General features: G+C 34.0%; 1 protein-coding gene across 3 annotated transcripts in view; it reads right to left on the bottom strand.

Annotated features, from left to right (window-relative positions):
• The window catches only part of Atg101 (autophagy-related protein 101), a 69,972-nt gene that overhangs the window by 14,472 nt on the left and 38,089 nt on the right, over positions 1-17,411 (bottom strand). For 2 of the 3 annotated variants that reach the window (XM_085813871.1, XM_085813872.1), the window contains one exon: positions 8,426-8,524. The exons of the other annotated variant lie outside the window; for it this stretch is intronic. In XM_085813871.1, coding sequence (XP_085669997.1) covers positions 8,426-8,524 — 99 coding nt within the window. The remainder of the gene's footprint in view (positions 1-8,425; positions 8,525-17,411) is intronic. 3 annotated transcript variants of the gene reach the window in all.

The following is a 17,411-nucleotide window of genomic DNA, read 5'->3' as shown; positions in this document are numbered from 1 at the left end:
ACTAAAACTGTGACACTTGTTCCAATAACATGAAGACCCTACTTTCATAGAACAGATCATCACCAGTGAAAAGAGGTGGTGCTATCACTTCAAGCCAAACTGGAACAGCATGCAATAGGAGCATGCATCATCACCTCCCCCTAAAAAATTCAAAGCTGTGCTCTCAGCAAGCAAGGTGATGCTCACCATCTCTTTCGACATCCAAGGTCACTTGTCGAATTCCTTGAGCACAGGAAAACCATTAATGGTGATGTGTGCTGCGAGACACTCCATAGCTTACGCAAGACCATGAAGAGCAAACGGCCTGGCTGCTCACGGTAGGAGTGATTCTGCTCCACAATAACATGCATCCGCACATAAGTTGCATGCATTGCTTCATACAGTTCTATTATTGTGCCTCTGCTTTATACAATTTTATCACCCTTTTTTTAGTTTCTTAAAATATTAGTCATATTTTAGTCAAATATTTTATTTTTTAAATCACAAGAATCAAACAATATAAAGATTTAAAAAATTTTAATTAAAAAAAATAGTAAATTTTAAACATAAAATTATTTTTTCGTTTTAATGCCATGTATTTTTTCAGGTATTCTGCAAATACATTAAAAATCATTCATCTTTTATCTGTTCTCTGTATATCAAAAACATGACACTTCTTGGTATTTCTGACTTCATATAAGTGAAGGTATCACCTTCTATTTCCTCAGTATTTGGTCAGAGTAAAAGAGAGAAGTGACTTGATACTGAACCCCTTTAGGGACTAGGAATGCTGAAGGAATAAGATGAAAGAAAAGACTGGTTCCATCAATATGGAAAACATTTTTAGATGATAACCATACACATCCTTCAATAAATTCTTGGATCTTAAACTAATTCATCTTGATTCTCCATTTATGATATGATATGATGTTCTATGATATTTGATCCACTGCATTACGTGAAAAACATGCTATTCGAGAGTGTGGTTTGTTACAAAATGGAGCACTCACACATCACAGCAACTTACACATCCAATCATATTCAAGTGATTATATATTGTACTTTTAGGAATATTTAGTATGTTAGTTCCTAAACTTTATAGCTTGAATTTTCAGTCATAATTTCTTTCAATAGATTTTTGCAAAAGTTGTTTGTCCAGAAAGGACATCATCTTTGAGGCTAAAATTTCCACTTTTAAACTTCTCAAACCACCTTCAAGCTGTGGACTACGACCAGCACTTTGCCCATATATAGCAGAAATTCTGCATACAGTCTGACTATTTTTTTTTTTTTTTTAATAAAAGAGCATAATATTCAAAAAATGAACTTGCGGCTCCTCTATTCTCAACAGTGCAATGAAAAAAAAAAAAAAATCATGCCACAATGCATGCTATAATTATACAGTATGAATGGAAAAGACCCATTTGCTTCAATCAAGGTCACTCCTAATCAGAAGTAGCATAATAATAATAAGAAAATATCTCAATCTATGCAGAACTTTCTAGCAGACTCAATATTAAAGTTTTAATAAAATTTAATATAAATGTCCTTTTTTAAGTTATAACCAATAATTTCACAATTAGCCATCATATTTCTTAATAAGAAACATTTTGTAATAAAAAAAGCTATTAAGAAAAGTAACTGGTACACAAATGTAAATGAATTTTTTTTTAAAAATTTAAGCAACTTTGCATAATAAATGATATTAAATAAATTTATAGTTTTTTAAAATTAAAATATTAAAAATTTATTCTGCATAATTATGAATAAATAACTTGGAACATCTAAAGGTATAACGGTAAATGAGTTATTAAACTTTAATGATAGAATGTTTAAAAAAAAAAACTAAAAACGTGCAAGATGTTTATATTGTTGCATTCTCTTCTTCTGACATCAGTTGTTACGTTATTTTCTTCCTTCACGTTCGTATGGGGTTTCTGTGGATTTGGAGTGAATAACGATGACACTACTTGATGAAGTATCAAAACACACTTTATTGGCCAGTATTGTCAGGAAAGCTCCAAAACATGTTTTACAGTCATCGATGAACTACTATAAACACGCTGACACAATCAGCGACACAGCCTTCAGGTTATCAGTCTATCACGTTGGAGACAGCTTCACTGCAAAGCACCAGAGTACAGCTCCTGACTCTGCTCAGTCGTTCTTGGGACTCCACGTACTCTCAAGACTCTCCACGCTACAACTTGCGATGCACTCGACGACACACAGAGCACGGCTCCCAACTCTTCGATTCAGTCGTTCCCGGAGCTCAACACGCTCTCTCGACAATGCACTAACCACGATATACTAAGAGACTCCTTCGGTGAACTTGACGACCCACTTGGCACTCACTGCCCAACTGTCAACTCGATCAACTCCGCAGGGATTGACTCGCTAGACAAGACACCAACTCGATACTGACTAACTCGCACTCTATGTGAGGCACACACGCTCGTCCTCTCGACAAGGCACACTAACTGACTGCGGACCAGCAGGGTTTATATAGCTTTCGGCTTGTGTTCGAAAACATTCTGGGCTAAACCAGTAAGAATTCGCTCCATAAGGTTCTCCCTCCATCCATCCATGGCATATCGCCAATTTTGTCGCCAAATGTGGCAATGCTGCCTTCCCTTGCCATTTTATGACAACCTTAAAACTGCTTTGCGGGGAAGCTACCTTACCGCGCCTTAACATTTCGTAACAATATATTTTTATAATCAGAGTTGCTAGATCAATATTTTAAGTCAACGAAAATTTGGCTCTTTACATTGGTTTACATGAGAAAATCAATTTGTCTTTTTGACTCTTTTTCAACCCAAAATTATTTAAATGAATATTATATGCGCTGTTTTATAATCACTCCTGAAATTTTATATTTTCAATAAATTTATTTAATTTTACAAAAAGTGCACAGTATTGGGTTGATTTATTTAATTCTGGCGGAGTGCTCATGGACTATCTGCCTATTGGGAGCCTTCATGAAGGGTTTTTAAGCAAAACTGGCTCATACACACATTACACATGGGAAAAGCAATGAAAACGATCCTGCAGTCAGCCCGTTCACTGGGATTCAAACCCTGGACCACACTACTGGCTGGCGGTTCATGGACTAATCAGGAGGCAATTCTGGATTTCAGATTTTTCAGACAGGTATTAGATCGTCAGTTTAAATCTAAAAACATAACATGTAGGAATTTTAAATTACAATACGAATTAGTGGTTTAAAAATAATAAAACATTGAAGACTTTAGAAATATCAAAAATTTACCAAAAAAAATGAATATATGTTTGCTTTATTAAATATTTCATTCAACGCAAGTTGCTTTTTTTTTATGTTAGAACTTTTTCTTTACTTCTATATATAAGCATAATTTCTTGTTCAGTTAGAAAGTTACATTCTTAACAGCCCATATTTGCAGTGTCAAAAATTCCCACTAAATTGTCAATAAAAATGTTTTCACTCTCAAGCACCTATCTGTCACTTTCTTCACTATTCATAGTATTTCCTAAACTTAAAACCAAACATACATCAGATTTCTCCATCCATTAGTTGATTAATGATTGAAGCATTGTCATCACAATCAAATGTTTTGTTATATCATCTTTATTAATTACCACTTTTTCATATTTCTTTAAAAAAATCATTAATTGAAAAATCTGAATATCTTTAATTTCGTGGCAATCACCATAAAGCTTAGTATCATAAAGCTGGCGATGTATCATGAGATTGCTGACTAAAGACATGTTCCGCTAAATTTTGTCTTGCTTTTAATGCACACTGACAAGGTTAAGCTTGAATTATATTAGTTATTTATTATACTTAGAACCACGGCCGATCCTAGTTGAGGGGCAAGATTATGCACAGCACAAGGGCAACCAGTTTTATGGGCAACGAAATGATTATTAATTTGAAAAGTTAAAACATAAGGTTTATAAAAAAAAAGAGTGCCCAATATTATTCTGCACATGAACAGCTGAAGGTCTAGGATCAGCATTGCTTACACGTACTTCAGACACGATTATGGCTTATCCGACTCCTGAATAAATAAATTCCAACATATACTTAAGGTTTATTCAGGGCCATAGGGCCATAACTAGACAATTTGCATCCAGTGTAGTCTCTGCATGTCCTAAATTATGTTGCCACGTGCCTCTTCAGTCATCAAATTATGACAATGCTTAATTTTGTTCCTTAATGTTTCTTTACATCCTAAAAAATTTGTCTTCTGCAAATTCTATTACCCAGTGTTGCAGCACCAGCTCAGGCACAAGTCTTGGGCTCACCTGAATAACAAATAAGTTTCCTCAATTCAAATAATACAAAATGTAATCTATTGGCCTATGAGTAACATTTACAAAATCTGTATTTAAATTTCTCTTCACCAACACACTCATTAGCTGAAGTCTATAATCATCACCAAGCATAATGTCAACATAAAGAGTTGCCTTGCTTTTTGGTATTGACTTACTAATACATTTTTTAAAAACTGTTTAGACATCACCGCATGAACCATTTCTCAAGCTGCCACGTGTTGATAGTCATGCCGCGATTAAAGTAAAAAATAAGATAGAATGATTTGCCAGATTAGTATCAGGGATATGAATTATTCAGCAGGTGTAAAATCAACTTGTCTGTAAAATGTCTTGATTTAGTGTGTTTTGGTTTGAGATGTATGATAAGCAAAAAGGCAGCTATGTAGCAAATTGCTGATCATATGGGTTTATGCTACAAAATGATTTTTTCTTCAATATGGAGGTATTTTAACACTGAAGTGAAATTAAGAATCAGGACTTTCTACTTGTTTTATTATGAAAAAAATATTAAATGTGCATTCATAAAGCATATAAAAAAAATGTTTATCTGGTTTCTAATTTTGAGAATACTTATTTTATACTGCTTAAATGTTAAACAGTATTATTTGTTTTAAGTTATGTTGAAGTAGATTAAACCATGATTTATTAAAAATACTATTTTTTTTTAATTTATTTTAATGCATTTGTATTTGTATTGTAAAAAAAATTTAATTTAATTTGTTCTTTATTTTGCACACTTACTTTTGATTTATTTCATGAATTTATAACCATCCAGGTATAACACAGAATGTGGTTCTGTTGAAAACTTTTTGCTGTTCCTTAAAAAAGACCAAGGAATTTTCAACTATTTGCTTTTTTTATTTTTCTTTTTCTTTTTATTACGTTATTGAGGTTTATTTGGGAGGCGGGGGGTCGAATTTTGTTGCACGTTCTTCCAATTATAATGTTAACCATCAATTTTGATTTAATTATTACATTTTGATTATTTAATTCTTTTTGCTGCTTATAATTATTGTCCCAATTTTGAAATTTCTTAATCTTGTTTATATATATGTATTGCTCAGTTATGCATGCAAGCAATTTTACCTTCTGAACAAAATATTTGCAAAAAGATAACTTCATAGTCTCCAAGTATTTTGCCTTTTTAAGGAAGCAAAATAAAATTCGGATTCTAAGTTACCTCTAGCAAACAATAATTCATACAAGTCTAGGCTTACCATATTTTTTTTTATTCAACCCAGGACATATTTTTGAAACTACTTAAAACTCTTAACAGTTTACTGAAACATTAAAGTTTATTTATTCAGTTGTATTTTTCACTAGACAAGATATTTTAGAAATGGTTTGTTTAATTACACCAAAAAATTCATAAGAAGAAAGTTCTGAATTAATTTTAATATTTAGCAGATCTTTCATAGTAGACACTAAAAGTTTAACCCTTTCTACAGGCCAAATGTTCCCTGTTTCTATAATTGAAAAAAACTCTCTCGACTGGACCAGATGTTCCAGGCACAGGTATCATAAACTCAACCATTTCAGAAACATTGCAACATGAAATATCCAATCTTTTAAAAGACCTAAAAAATTGCTTTCCACTTCAACAGTACTTGGTACTTTTTCAAAACCTGAACCACATACTACCTCTTGATTTTGAATTATCTGGTTCGACAATGAACATTCATCAAATAGGTCATCAATATTTATGGAATCTTTTGTAATTTCATCAACAATTTGTGCACTATCTTCTGCATCAGAGCAGATATTTTCAGTTCATAAATTTATCCAATGAAACTTACTAACTTTATCAAAACTGGTACTCCACAACTTTAAAGTACTGGACACAAGAATTATAAAAACTGTCTATGCTTGAGAAGAATTTTTGTTCCTTAACATCAAGCAATTCTTCGGCAGAAGATGGTATAAATTTGTGGCTTTTTTCATTCCCGAAGTTGACAAATTAATTCAGAGTATGTCTAAAATGCTTCTATTGCTGTAACAGAATTAGCTTCCACTTTCAGAACTACATTATTAAATAACTGTAGAGTACCATATAAAAATTTCAAAATCAATTCGCTTTATGGATTTTATAAAAAGTCAAATAATAACTCTGAGCATTTATCACAAGATAAAAAACATTATTTTTAGACATAAAAAATGGAAAGATTTCTGTTTATTGTGGGTAATAAACTAAGGAACCTTGTGCTATGAGATAATGCTTTTCTAGAATTGGTTTCCACAAATTTATCAAACTCTAAGTTTCACTACTCTAACTGTATATGTGTGAAAATATTTATGAACTTTTATAACAATAACGTCTACATTGAAAAGTAGAGAATTAAATGCTGTTTGCAGTGAATTGTGTATAATGTGGGCTGAACAACCAATTACTAAAGTGTTGGCATTATAAGCAGTACAGCAAGACAACTTTTCTTCAAGTTTGTAGTTTTCACATGCTGCAAAAGAAACTGATTCCAAACTTCTGCAGTTTCATCTGACACATCATCAAAATTTTAAAATGTAATCGAATTCCCTCCTCTGGATTGAAATATCTCCCAGCAATTGGGACAAGTTTTATTTCACTTCACCCATCATTATTGTTAATATAATTAATATTTTCCAAGGAAACAACACATTATCAAATACAAATTATAAATGGTGAAATAATGTTAAAGTATACTACCTCAATTTTGATTCTAGCTGATGAAAATTGTGAGTCATATAACTTTTTAACCAGTTCAGATGTGCAGTCTGATGCTTTGAAACTCAGTTCATGTCTGGAAGTGCAGTATCAAATTGTAGCTTCTTTAGTAGCACACTCCAGATCACTGCATTGTTATTCCTGCCTTTGGGTTAAAGAAAAATCCCTTATGTTTGATGAAGCAGTAGCATTAATAGCACTCCTTTGTTTAGCTCTTTTCACATGGTCTTCAATATGACCATTCTTTTATGTGCAACAGAAAATTCTTCAGTACATAATGTGTAATAAACATGTTCATTGTTACTCTCATTATATGATTTCCAAAATTTGCATTCCTGTTGCAGGTTAACATTAAACACACACTTTCTTTCGGATACTGCTAAATGATGAGATAAAAATGAACAGAGATAAAATAATCAAAAATATGTAGATGAGTTACTTCACACACGAAAACACACCCCTTTTGTGGGAGGTGTTTTCATGTGTGAACAACACTGCCCTTGTTGTGCTGCCAAATGACTGAGTAAAAAGTTGTGGTGAGACCAGTAGCCATGGCTCCGTCAAAATCAACAGCATTGTTCCAAGGTCGGCTGAGAGATGCATGACCGTAAGGGAATGTTTAAAAATGTGAAGTCTATACAGGATTAAAATTTTAAAAAATCCTCAAATCATAGACATGTTTGCAACCCCAAAAAGCACTAAAAAACAAGGACTGCCCATGCTCATCCTGGATGCATGATAAGTTTATTTATATTTGACATGAAATACACTTTTTGACATTTTTGCCTTCATTTGTCCAGTCCTGTTTGTAATGGAACAATCAAGAGAATCTTTTGTATTCACACTTTTTCTGGTTTAAAAACAACCAAAAATTGAATGTATCTGAACCTCCTTCTACTATTTACTATAGGAATCTGGGCATTACATTACTAACAAACTAATTCTACCTTTAAAAGAGGCATAAAACTTTACACCGGACATTTCAAAGCATATTCATTGCAAAAGGAGTGACAGTGATGATTTACATCTAAAATTTTACATATAATAATAGCAAAACAAGGAAGCTTAAAAAAATACATTAACATCTGAAAGAGGTGTTTTGCTAAAAGTCCAATCCCTGTAAAACATGAAAAATTCATATTATGTAAGATTTAATTTACCTTTCAAATTATTGCAATCCATTTCTTATTAGTATAATAAAGTGATTAATTAAAAAACTATATGTAATTTTAACAATAACTGATACTTTTTGATGGGAACATATTTTAATAATATAATATTAGTATGACTCAGAAAAAAAATTTGTATCATCACATATTATATACCTCAACTAAAAAAGCTGTTTTGAATTTCAGGAAAAGATGGTCACATTGTTGCATTAAATATCTCATTTGTGCATTGAGAAACAAAAAAATTCAAATGACATTATACCTGACCACTATAAGGACCTTCTTGACTTCTTAGGGCAGCACAAAATGAATTGATTTCCCTAGACACATAATTATCTAACTCTTCCGAAGCACAGCGTACCTACATATATTAAAAAAAAAATGTTGAAATAACAGTGAAAAACAGCTCCATGTAACATGTGTCATATGAGCTCAAAATGATTTCAAGTAAATTTAATGACATTGTTAACCCCTATGCAGAATGTGCTAAGTGTATCACAATAAGATCTTGCTGCAGAATAATCAAGGAAAAAATACACTACCCCCCAATAGAAATAATTATGTGGCCCAATCCATAAAATGATTTACCTCAAATTAATGTAACATTTCTTATCTCTGTATGTATATGTGTTTAAGTACTTTATTAAATTTTTCCTATATTCATTTATAAAAAATGTATACTTTTAAAAATTTCAAAAAGTTCAAAAACAAGGACTATGACATTAAAGGAGCAGAGCGCTCTGGTTGGTCTACTGATGAGTCCCGGCTGCAAAAACTTAAGGAAGAAGATCAGTATGCAACCACTCAAGAGCTTGCTTAAGAGTTAGATGTCAGTGCCATGTTCATTAGTCATGCCATACATAGCATAGAGTTAAGACTGCTGGGTACCGCATGAGCTGACTAAAGCAGATAAGGCCAGATGTATTCGGTCCTGCACTAATTTGCTCGAATATCAATGCAATGACAAAATTCTGGACTAGATAGTCACTTGTGATGAAAAGTGGATTTACTTCAACAATACAAGCCAAAAAGGGGGTTGGGCTGCTTTCGGTGAGCCCACCAGCAACATCGCGAAGTGCAATTTGACTAACATTAAGCTCAGGCTTTGTATTTGGTGAGATTGCCGGGGTATTATATACAAAGGGTATTTGGAAAATGGTAAAACCCTTGACGGTAAGGTGTACAACGAGATGCTAGTCCGTGTTGACATTGCTATCAAGGAATAATGTCAAAGTGAGTTCCAACGCAAAAAAGATAATGTTCCATCAAGATAATGCAAGACCACAGCTGGTGTCTGCATTCACCAGCTGGACTCTGTACATACTTGAATGGGATCTTTTGTTACACCCTGCATCTAGTCCCAAATATCACTCCTTCAGATTTCTACCTTTTTTTACACTTGCAGCTACATCTTGCTGATGTTATCTTTCATTCTGCTCAGGATGTATGAAATCAGATTGATGTTTTTGGAGTCACAGCTACCAAGTTTCTGGGCTGAAGGCTTTCAAAAACTATCAAAAACGTTGGCAGAAAAATTATAGATTTCGGTGGTGATTACTACCTGCACTAAACATCCTGCTTTCAAGTTCCTTTTTTTCCCTAACTTTATTAAGAATATTTTTCGGTGGAAAACTTTCATTACCACCAGATACATAGTAGCACTTTTTGTAAGGGACTCTTCTATTTAAAAGACAATACTGTTAGTCCCAGTCATTCTGAATAGAGACCTTACCTCTCATTATGGGACATTCTATTTAAGAGATACTAAAAAAGTTTCAAAAACGAGACAGAAGTAGAGAAATGAATAAAAATAGAAATACTCTTTGCAAGTACCGTATATATCCGCATATAAGTTGAGATATTTTCGACAAAAAAAAAGACTTCAATGTGGGGGGGGGGTCGACTTATATGCGGGGCCATAAAAAATTTAAAGAATCGTTAAATATTAATTAAAGGACGTTGAAGGAAGTTCAAAAGTTTCTTTATATAATGCAGTTGTTTTCTTCCCACACTCAAATTGGACGACTTATCAAATAAGTCACTTACTTGAAGTAATTTCATGACTTAAATTATGTGACGAACTAATCACAGAGTTTCATACTTTAACTAGAGTAAGTTTCGATTAAACCAAAGAATTTTTGGCACCCGAACAACCGATCAATATCGAGCAATAAAAAAGTTTCGCCAACACGCCAAGAAAAGAGAAATGCAGATAGTTTTTACATACGTATAAGTCTTTATAACAGTTATTGTTCATTCATGAAATACTTTTGTTGAAATGATTATAAAATCATGTAAAAAATGTTGTATTAGCAACGAACTAGACGGCACGGAAGATGATGCTGTTTTTGAAAGTGAAAATGACGACGAAGGCTCTAGTAGTGATTGTAACAATACAGAGTTAGAGACTGAAAATATGTATGATGACGAGCCAATGACGACAGAAGAGCTCTATGAAATGTTTGACGAATCTGACCATGAATCGGACGTTGAAGGATTTTGATTTTGTTTATTTACCAAGGTATTTTTTATCATATATTTACTTTTTTTTCTCAGACGATTTTGAATAAATGTAGTACTTAAAAAAAAAATTTTTCGAAGTTTCTCGATCGATTTCGGAAGTGGGGAGTCGTCTTATATGCGGGTTTCTTATTTTCTACGAATTTTTTATGTTGAAGTGGGGGGTCGCCTTATACGCGGGTATATACAATAATCTCCCAAGGTTTCAAAGGTAAATTTGTGCTCCGTGAAAGATAGTTTTATGACAAGATAATAATAAAATGGAAAAGTTAATCCCTCTCTTTTGAAAATTACTTTTCAGTAGTCGAAAGGAGAACAATAAACTGGGAAAAAGTAAGCTGTGGTGCACAATCAAAAGAATATTTCACATTCATAGAATTGAAAATCCAGTTATTCTTGCTGCCAGTAAGGGGGGGGGGACAGTATAAGCAAGTTGTCCTCAAAAACAGGAAATAATGAGAAAGAAACTGTGGTGAGATGACTGCCCACTTGCCAAGGCACAAAGATCTCACAATGTAAGTAAAGTCACAATGTAAGAAGAGTAAAAACTTCAATCATTGTTATCTCTTGCTAGGACTGGGGAGGATTAAAAGATGCAGTTTTGTACTTGTGTTTTATTTTTACATGTTTACCTAGCATAGCTTCAAGGAGGAAACAGTTAAAATTAAAACAAAAAGTTGATACAATTTATCAAGCAGAAATTTAAAACTTTATTTTAAGAGATTTAGGGTAGAAATTTTAAATAAGTAAAAACCAAGTAAGTCATGTGTTGCAGGAAGAGAAAAAATAAAATATTATGGATTACTAATTCAAGTTAATATCCCAAGACAATAAAATTTAGCAAAACTGAAGCATGTGAAATTGATAAATACAGCAGTGTTCAACTAGTTTTGTTCTGTAAGAGCAAACAATGTTTCTTAAGCAGAATATTATTGTAAGAAAAGGCAAAAAAAATTTTGGGGGAAGTATGTACCTCCAGAACTTCAAAGCATCAAATAGTTAGTTAGGCATAACATTACTTTTAAGACTGTGTGGTGAAGAAAAGTCAGTAGATATGCAACATGTAACAGATTGGATAAAAAAGGCTGAATAAAATTGGTGAAGGATATGAAACTAAAAACATCCACAAAGCAGATGAAACTGGATTATTTTATAGAATTTTCTAACAAAACTCTATACTTCAAAGGATAAAAGTACTCTGGTGGTAAAAGCTCCAAGGAATGTCTCACTGTGTTTGTCAAAACATAAAATGAGAGTTTGGGCAAACACTTGCAATTGGCACAGCTAAAACAATCAGGATGCTTCAAACACATCAATCGAAAATATTTATCGATCCACTGGCATCACAATAAAAAGTCACAGATGAGGAAAAGCATAATGTCAGAATGGTTGATTGAGCCTATTTTCTTGACAATTCGCCAGCTTACCCACTAAATCTAAAACTGAAGCCAATGAAATTAGTGTTTTTCCCACTTAATACAACATCAGTATTACAGATTTTGGATTAAGGGATATTATTCACGGTTCATTACAGAAAAATGTTTTTATGGCATATTCTTCGTCAACAGCAATGAGCTTGCAAAATGTGTTAATGTATTATTGAATGTCATTCCGTGGATACCAAAGGGTGTTAAATCCATACCACAATGTTGTGTTCAGCACTGTTTCAATAAAGCAATTCCACTTTGCCATGCAATCAGTGAAAATATACTGATGAAAAAGAACTTAACAAAATCAATTGCTGTGTTCAAATGCAAGAATATTTATAAATTGATGAAACCTTGTGTACTGAACATACCAATTACAATATAAACTCTCTTATTTCAACAGTAACTGATGATAAGATTTAACAAAAATAGCTTGGAAAGTAGTGAAAAAGATAGAGAGCCAGATGAAAAGTGTGACATAAAAATCTACATAGATGCCTTAAAATACATCTCCCAATTAAAAAAAAAAATCATGATAACTGTTGGTGATAATGAAGAAAGACCATCAGTCACTTTAATATCCACATGGAAACAAATGCCTGCAATGCAGACTTTCAAACATGTAATGGATTATTTTCAATAAATTTCTACTGTTCATTTCATATGTTTTTTGCAAAAATTAAGCTTTTCTATTTAAGGATTTTTATTTTTCATTAACTTCAAATTCAAATAAATACCTGTGACTGTCACCCTAATTTCCGGAAGAAAGGCCGCATCAGCATAAATGCCGCACTCGAGAAAAATGGTGGGGAAAAAATTAAAATTACACAGAAACGCCGCAATAGATTAAATTGTGCGTGACATCGTTGTGGGCCGTATAGATGCAAAAACTCAACATAAGTGCTGATATATGACATACCATCTCCCTTTCGAATAGTCTTTCGTTTAAAAATGATCACCGGCTTTAGCTTGTCACCGTTTGCGGCACAAGCTAACACACATGTAAATGACGTTCTTTCATGCCCCGTCATAAACATAGATACAGTTTTTGCACCAGTTCCATCAACAGTTCTGTTTGCAGGAGAGTCGAAAGCTAACAGCGTTTCATCCATATTTATTATCTGCGACCGAAGAAGTTTTTTTTTTTGTCAATAATAGCTGTTACATATTTTAGAAAAGATGACTTTTTATCCTGCCAGTCCATTGGTAATTGATGCCCGACTGTTGTTCTAGTACGTACAGAAATATTTTTTCTTTTCATAAATCTGCTACACCTCCTTTGAAATCATTTATGTTCATTCGTTTTGCTATAAATTTTGCTTGTAAGCGAATTTTTACAGTCGAAATTGCCATTCCCTTTCCTCGTTGCTCCTTTATCCAGTTTGCAAGGTCGTCTTCTAGATTTGGCCACCTTACAGTACCACTTCTTTTGGCTCGTTTCTGTTGTGGCTTATTTTTAAGAAGTTCTTTTTCAGTTCTCCACCGTCGAATACATCTGTCATCCACTTCAAACTCTCGAGCTGCTGCTCGATTTCCAATTTGTTCAGCACGTGAAATTACATTAAGCTTAAAACCAGCAGTATAGCTTCTGTGGCGTTTAGGGACATTTTCAAAAATTTTCCACTCCCTTCTTACTTAAAAACTATCCAGCAAGTACTTGTACCCAAACTGATGGGATCTGTATCTGGCAGAATGCCAAGAAAAATCCATTCTGAAGGGGAAATATGTCAGAGTTCATTATTGTCAGAGTTCGTTATTGCGAGGCAGGTGGAGTCGTGTCCCCCTTTGAAAAAAATTGCAGAAAAGGCAGGGGTGGGGAAAGGATGGGTCCTGGAAGATTCATCGAATGGCAGAGGAGAGAGACTATTCGAACTGATGAGAATGTTGATTTGAAAGGGGGAAGAATGTTATTGTTCTGAGATCTCATTTAGGGTGAATAAGGCATGCATCAAGGGAAAGAATGTAAACAAAATAACGTTCGCGCAGTGGTCTTTTGTGTGGGAACAGCACCAGTCTATGCACAATGACAAGGCCATCCAAACTATGTACAATGACCATCATAGGAAATATTTTATTATTAGTGCACCTAAACGCCGCACCCGCTGAAAATTTAAGTTTTAAACACGTAAACGGCGCGGCGTTTCTTCCGGAAATTATGGTACTTATTTATGCAGTCAAAAGTCGTTAATTTGGACACCCATAATCCGGAATGATCTATAATCTGAGCCTCACGTTGAGCATAATCACACGTACTCCCCGTTCTTGTTTTAATGTCATATATTTTAACCGTAACTGTCTTATACTTTTGCTTAGGTTGATCATCAGCCTCTGATTCACCTTTTTTAAATCTTTACAGCAGAGCGTGGTTCTGATATTGAACACGCTAGAGATGAAGCATTTATATTTGTTTTGTGGAACTTATTTGTTTGGAACAGAATCGCGCGTTAAGTGAAATTTGAAATGGCAGCATGTGATGAGAACACAAAGTATTATGTTGAGCCGTTTAATGGTAAAAACTTTTCTCTGTTTAAGCGTTGTGTTGAAGCTGTGTTTGCAGCTAAAAACTTGATAAATATTTAGACGTTGAAGCGGATGAAACGAAAGTTGCTGAAATCAAAGGTGCAAAAAAGGCTTACGCATTGCTGCTAACCCTTCTAGATGATGCCATATTGGCGACCATGTCGAATGAATCTTCTGCATGTGAAATTTGGAGCAGTTTAAAGAATAAATACCGTAAGGTGAATGCAGTTAGTCAAATATTAGTACGAAAGAAATTATCGACACTGAAGAAACGCCGAGATTGCAGTATGCAGTCACATATTAATAAACTGTTGGCGATCGTAAATGAACTACGGCTCTCGGGTGCTGAAGTCAAAGATATGGATGTGATTATTTATTTGTTGATGTCGCTACCTTCTGAGTACGACATTATTAAATCAACAATTGAGAACCAGCCAAATGAAATGATTACGCTGGACTTTGTTATGCAAAGGCTCTTGAATGCTGAAGAATTGCAAGGTGAGAGAAATTTTTACGATTCTCGTATTTCTGGCTCAAGTAATAACGTAGCTTTTAGCGCTGATAAGCGTGATATTATCTGCCACAAATGTAAAAGTAAAGGTCATACTGCCAAGCTTTGCAAGAAAAAATTAGTTTGTTTTGGATGTGGACGTCCAGGGCATTACAGGAAGAATTGCAGATTTAAGCATAAATCAGATTATAGAGAATCGGCTGCAGTAACATTCATGGTTGGTGAGCCTGTTGGAAATTTCATTCTGGATTCTGGAGCATCTACACACATGTGTAATAAAGGTGAGTGGTTTGAAGAAATTAAACCTTTTTCTGGAACTGTTGCATGTGCTTCGAAAAATGAAGTTTTAAAGGTAGAAGGTATTGGTACAGTACCTGGAACATTAAATGGAAGAGAAATATTACTTAAAGATGTGTTATATGTGCCTGAGTTGAGTGGTCAATTAATATCTGTGAAGAATATTCAAAAAGCAGGTTACAGTGTAATTTTTAAGAATGATGTGGCTGTTATTGAAAAGAGGAATGAAAAATTTGAGTTTGCTAAACTCAATGAGAAAGGACAGTATGTGAGTCAATTTGAACCTGTAAAAGCTTCAACATACATTGCAAATCATAGTGCAGAACTATGGCACAAGAGCATGGAGCACTCATCTGATAAAATATTAAAAGAAATGGGTTTGCCAGTATCTGAGTCACCTTCAAGCTTTTGTGAAGAGTGTGTACTAGCAACACATTCCAACACTCCTATGAACAAAGGTCCTAGAAGCAGAGAGCATGTGCCAATGAGAATGGTACACACTGACATATGTGGTCCCATTGATCCACCCACTAGGGAAGGTGAAAAGTATTTTGCTACAATCATAGACGATTTTTCTAGATTTACTGAAGTGCATCTCTTAAAGCACAAGAGTGACATAAATGAAGTGTTTAAATTGTTCCTAAAGCAGAATCCTGATCTCTACAAAATCCGGTGTGATAATGCCAAGGAATACGTGTCTGGTGAACTATGGACCATTTAAAGGAGGTGAATATGGAGGAAGATCCTGCTCCTCCACATTCACCTCCTTTAAATGGTGTGGCTGAGAGAGCCAACAGATATCTTTTAGAGAAGGCCCGAGCTCTAATATGTGAAGCAAAGCTTTCTAAATCCTTCTGGGGCTATGCTGTACAGACAGCTGTATATCTCAAGAATAGAATCCAAATCAGACTGTTGAAAATGTACCCTATGAGCTCAAATATGGGAAGCTGCCAGATTTGAATATTATTAAGGTGTTTGGATCTGATGCACACATGAGAGTTCCTAATAACTTAAGAAAGAAATTGGATCCAAAATCAAAAAAGATGATTTTTATTGGATACTCTACCATGGGTTATCGTTTACTGGACCCAGTCACAAATCATGTTGTGGTTTCTCGAAATGTGTTGTTTAATGAAGAGAAAAAGAAATGTATCTCAGTTCAAGATGATTTTTCCATAGAAAGTAAAGATGAAGTAGTACATGATTCAAGTGATGTAGAATCCAGAAATCTTAAAGAAAGTCATGAAGAAATTACTAGGCAAAGAAGAAATATAAAATTACCTGTAAAGTTGAATGATTACTTTGTGTATGAAGCTAATTTGGCAACTCTTGATACAGTAACATATGAGGATATAACATCATTGCCAAAAGAAGAGCAAGTCCTATGGAGGAAAGCCATGGATGAGGAAATAGCTTCTCTTAATAAAAATAAAGTGTGGGAGTTAGTCAACTTGCCAAAGGATGAAAAGCCAATATCCTGTAAATGGGTGTTGCGCATCAAACGAAACAATGTTTACAAAGCTAGATTGGTTGCTCGTGGCTTTGAACAGAACCTAGGTATTGATTACTTTGAGACCTATTCTCCTGTAATTAGTACATCATCACTTCGACTTGTGCTGCCTATCATTGTTCAAAAGAATCTTGAAATCTATGCATTAGATGTAAAGACTGCATTTCTGAATGGTGATCTCCAAGAAACAATCTACATGGAACAACCAATGGGCTACAGTGACAACAGTGGTCGTGTGTGCAAGCTTCTTAAGAGTCTTTATGGACTTAGGCAAGCACTGAGGCAGTGGTTCAAGAAATTTACTGATTTTATAATTCTGTTAAACTTCCAACAACTTAACTGTGAAGCATGTACTTTTGTAAGAACTAAACAGAGTGAAATATTTATTGTGCTGCATGTGGATGACTTGCTAATTGCTGGTTCTAATGATTCAGAGGTAAAAATTGTGATTGAACTACTTAGA

This window comes from Stegodyphus dumicola, chromosome 3 (genome assembly GCF_044657685.1).
Source record: "Stegodyphus dumicola isolate Sdum_Otavi_A_Nest chromosome 3, ASM4465768v1".
NCBI lineage: Eukaryota > Metazoa > Arthropoda > Arachnida > Araneae > Eresidae > Stegodyphus > Stegodyphus dumicola.
Note: the sequence above shows the minus strand (reverse complement) of the source record. Positions and strands in the feature narration are given on the sequence as shown.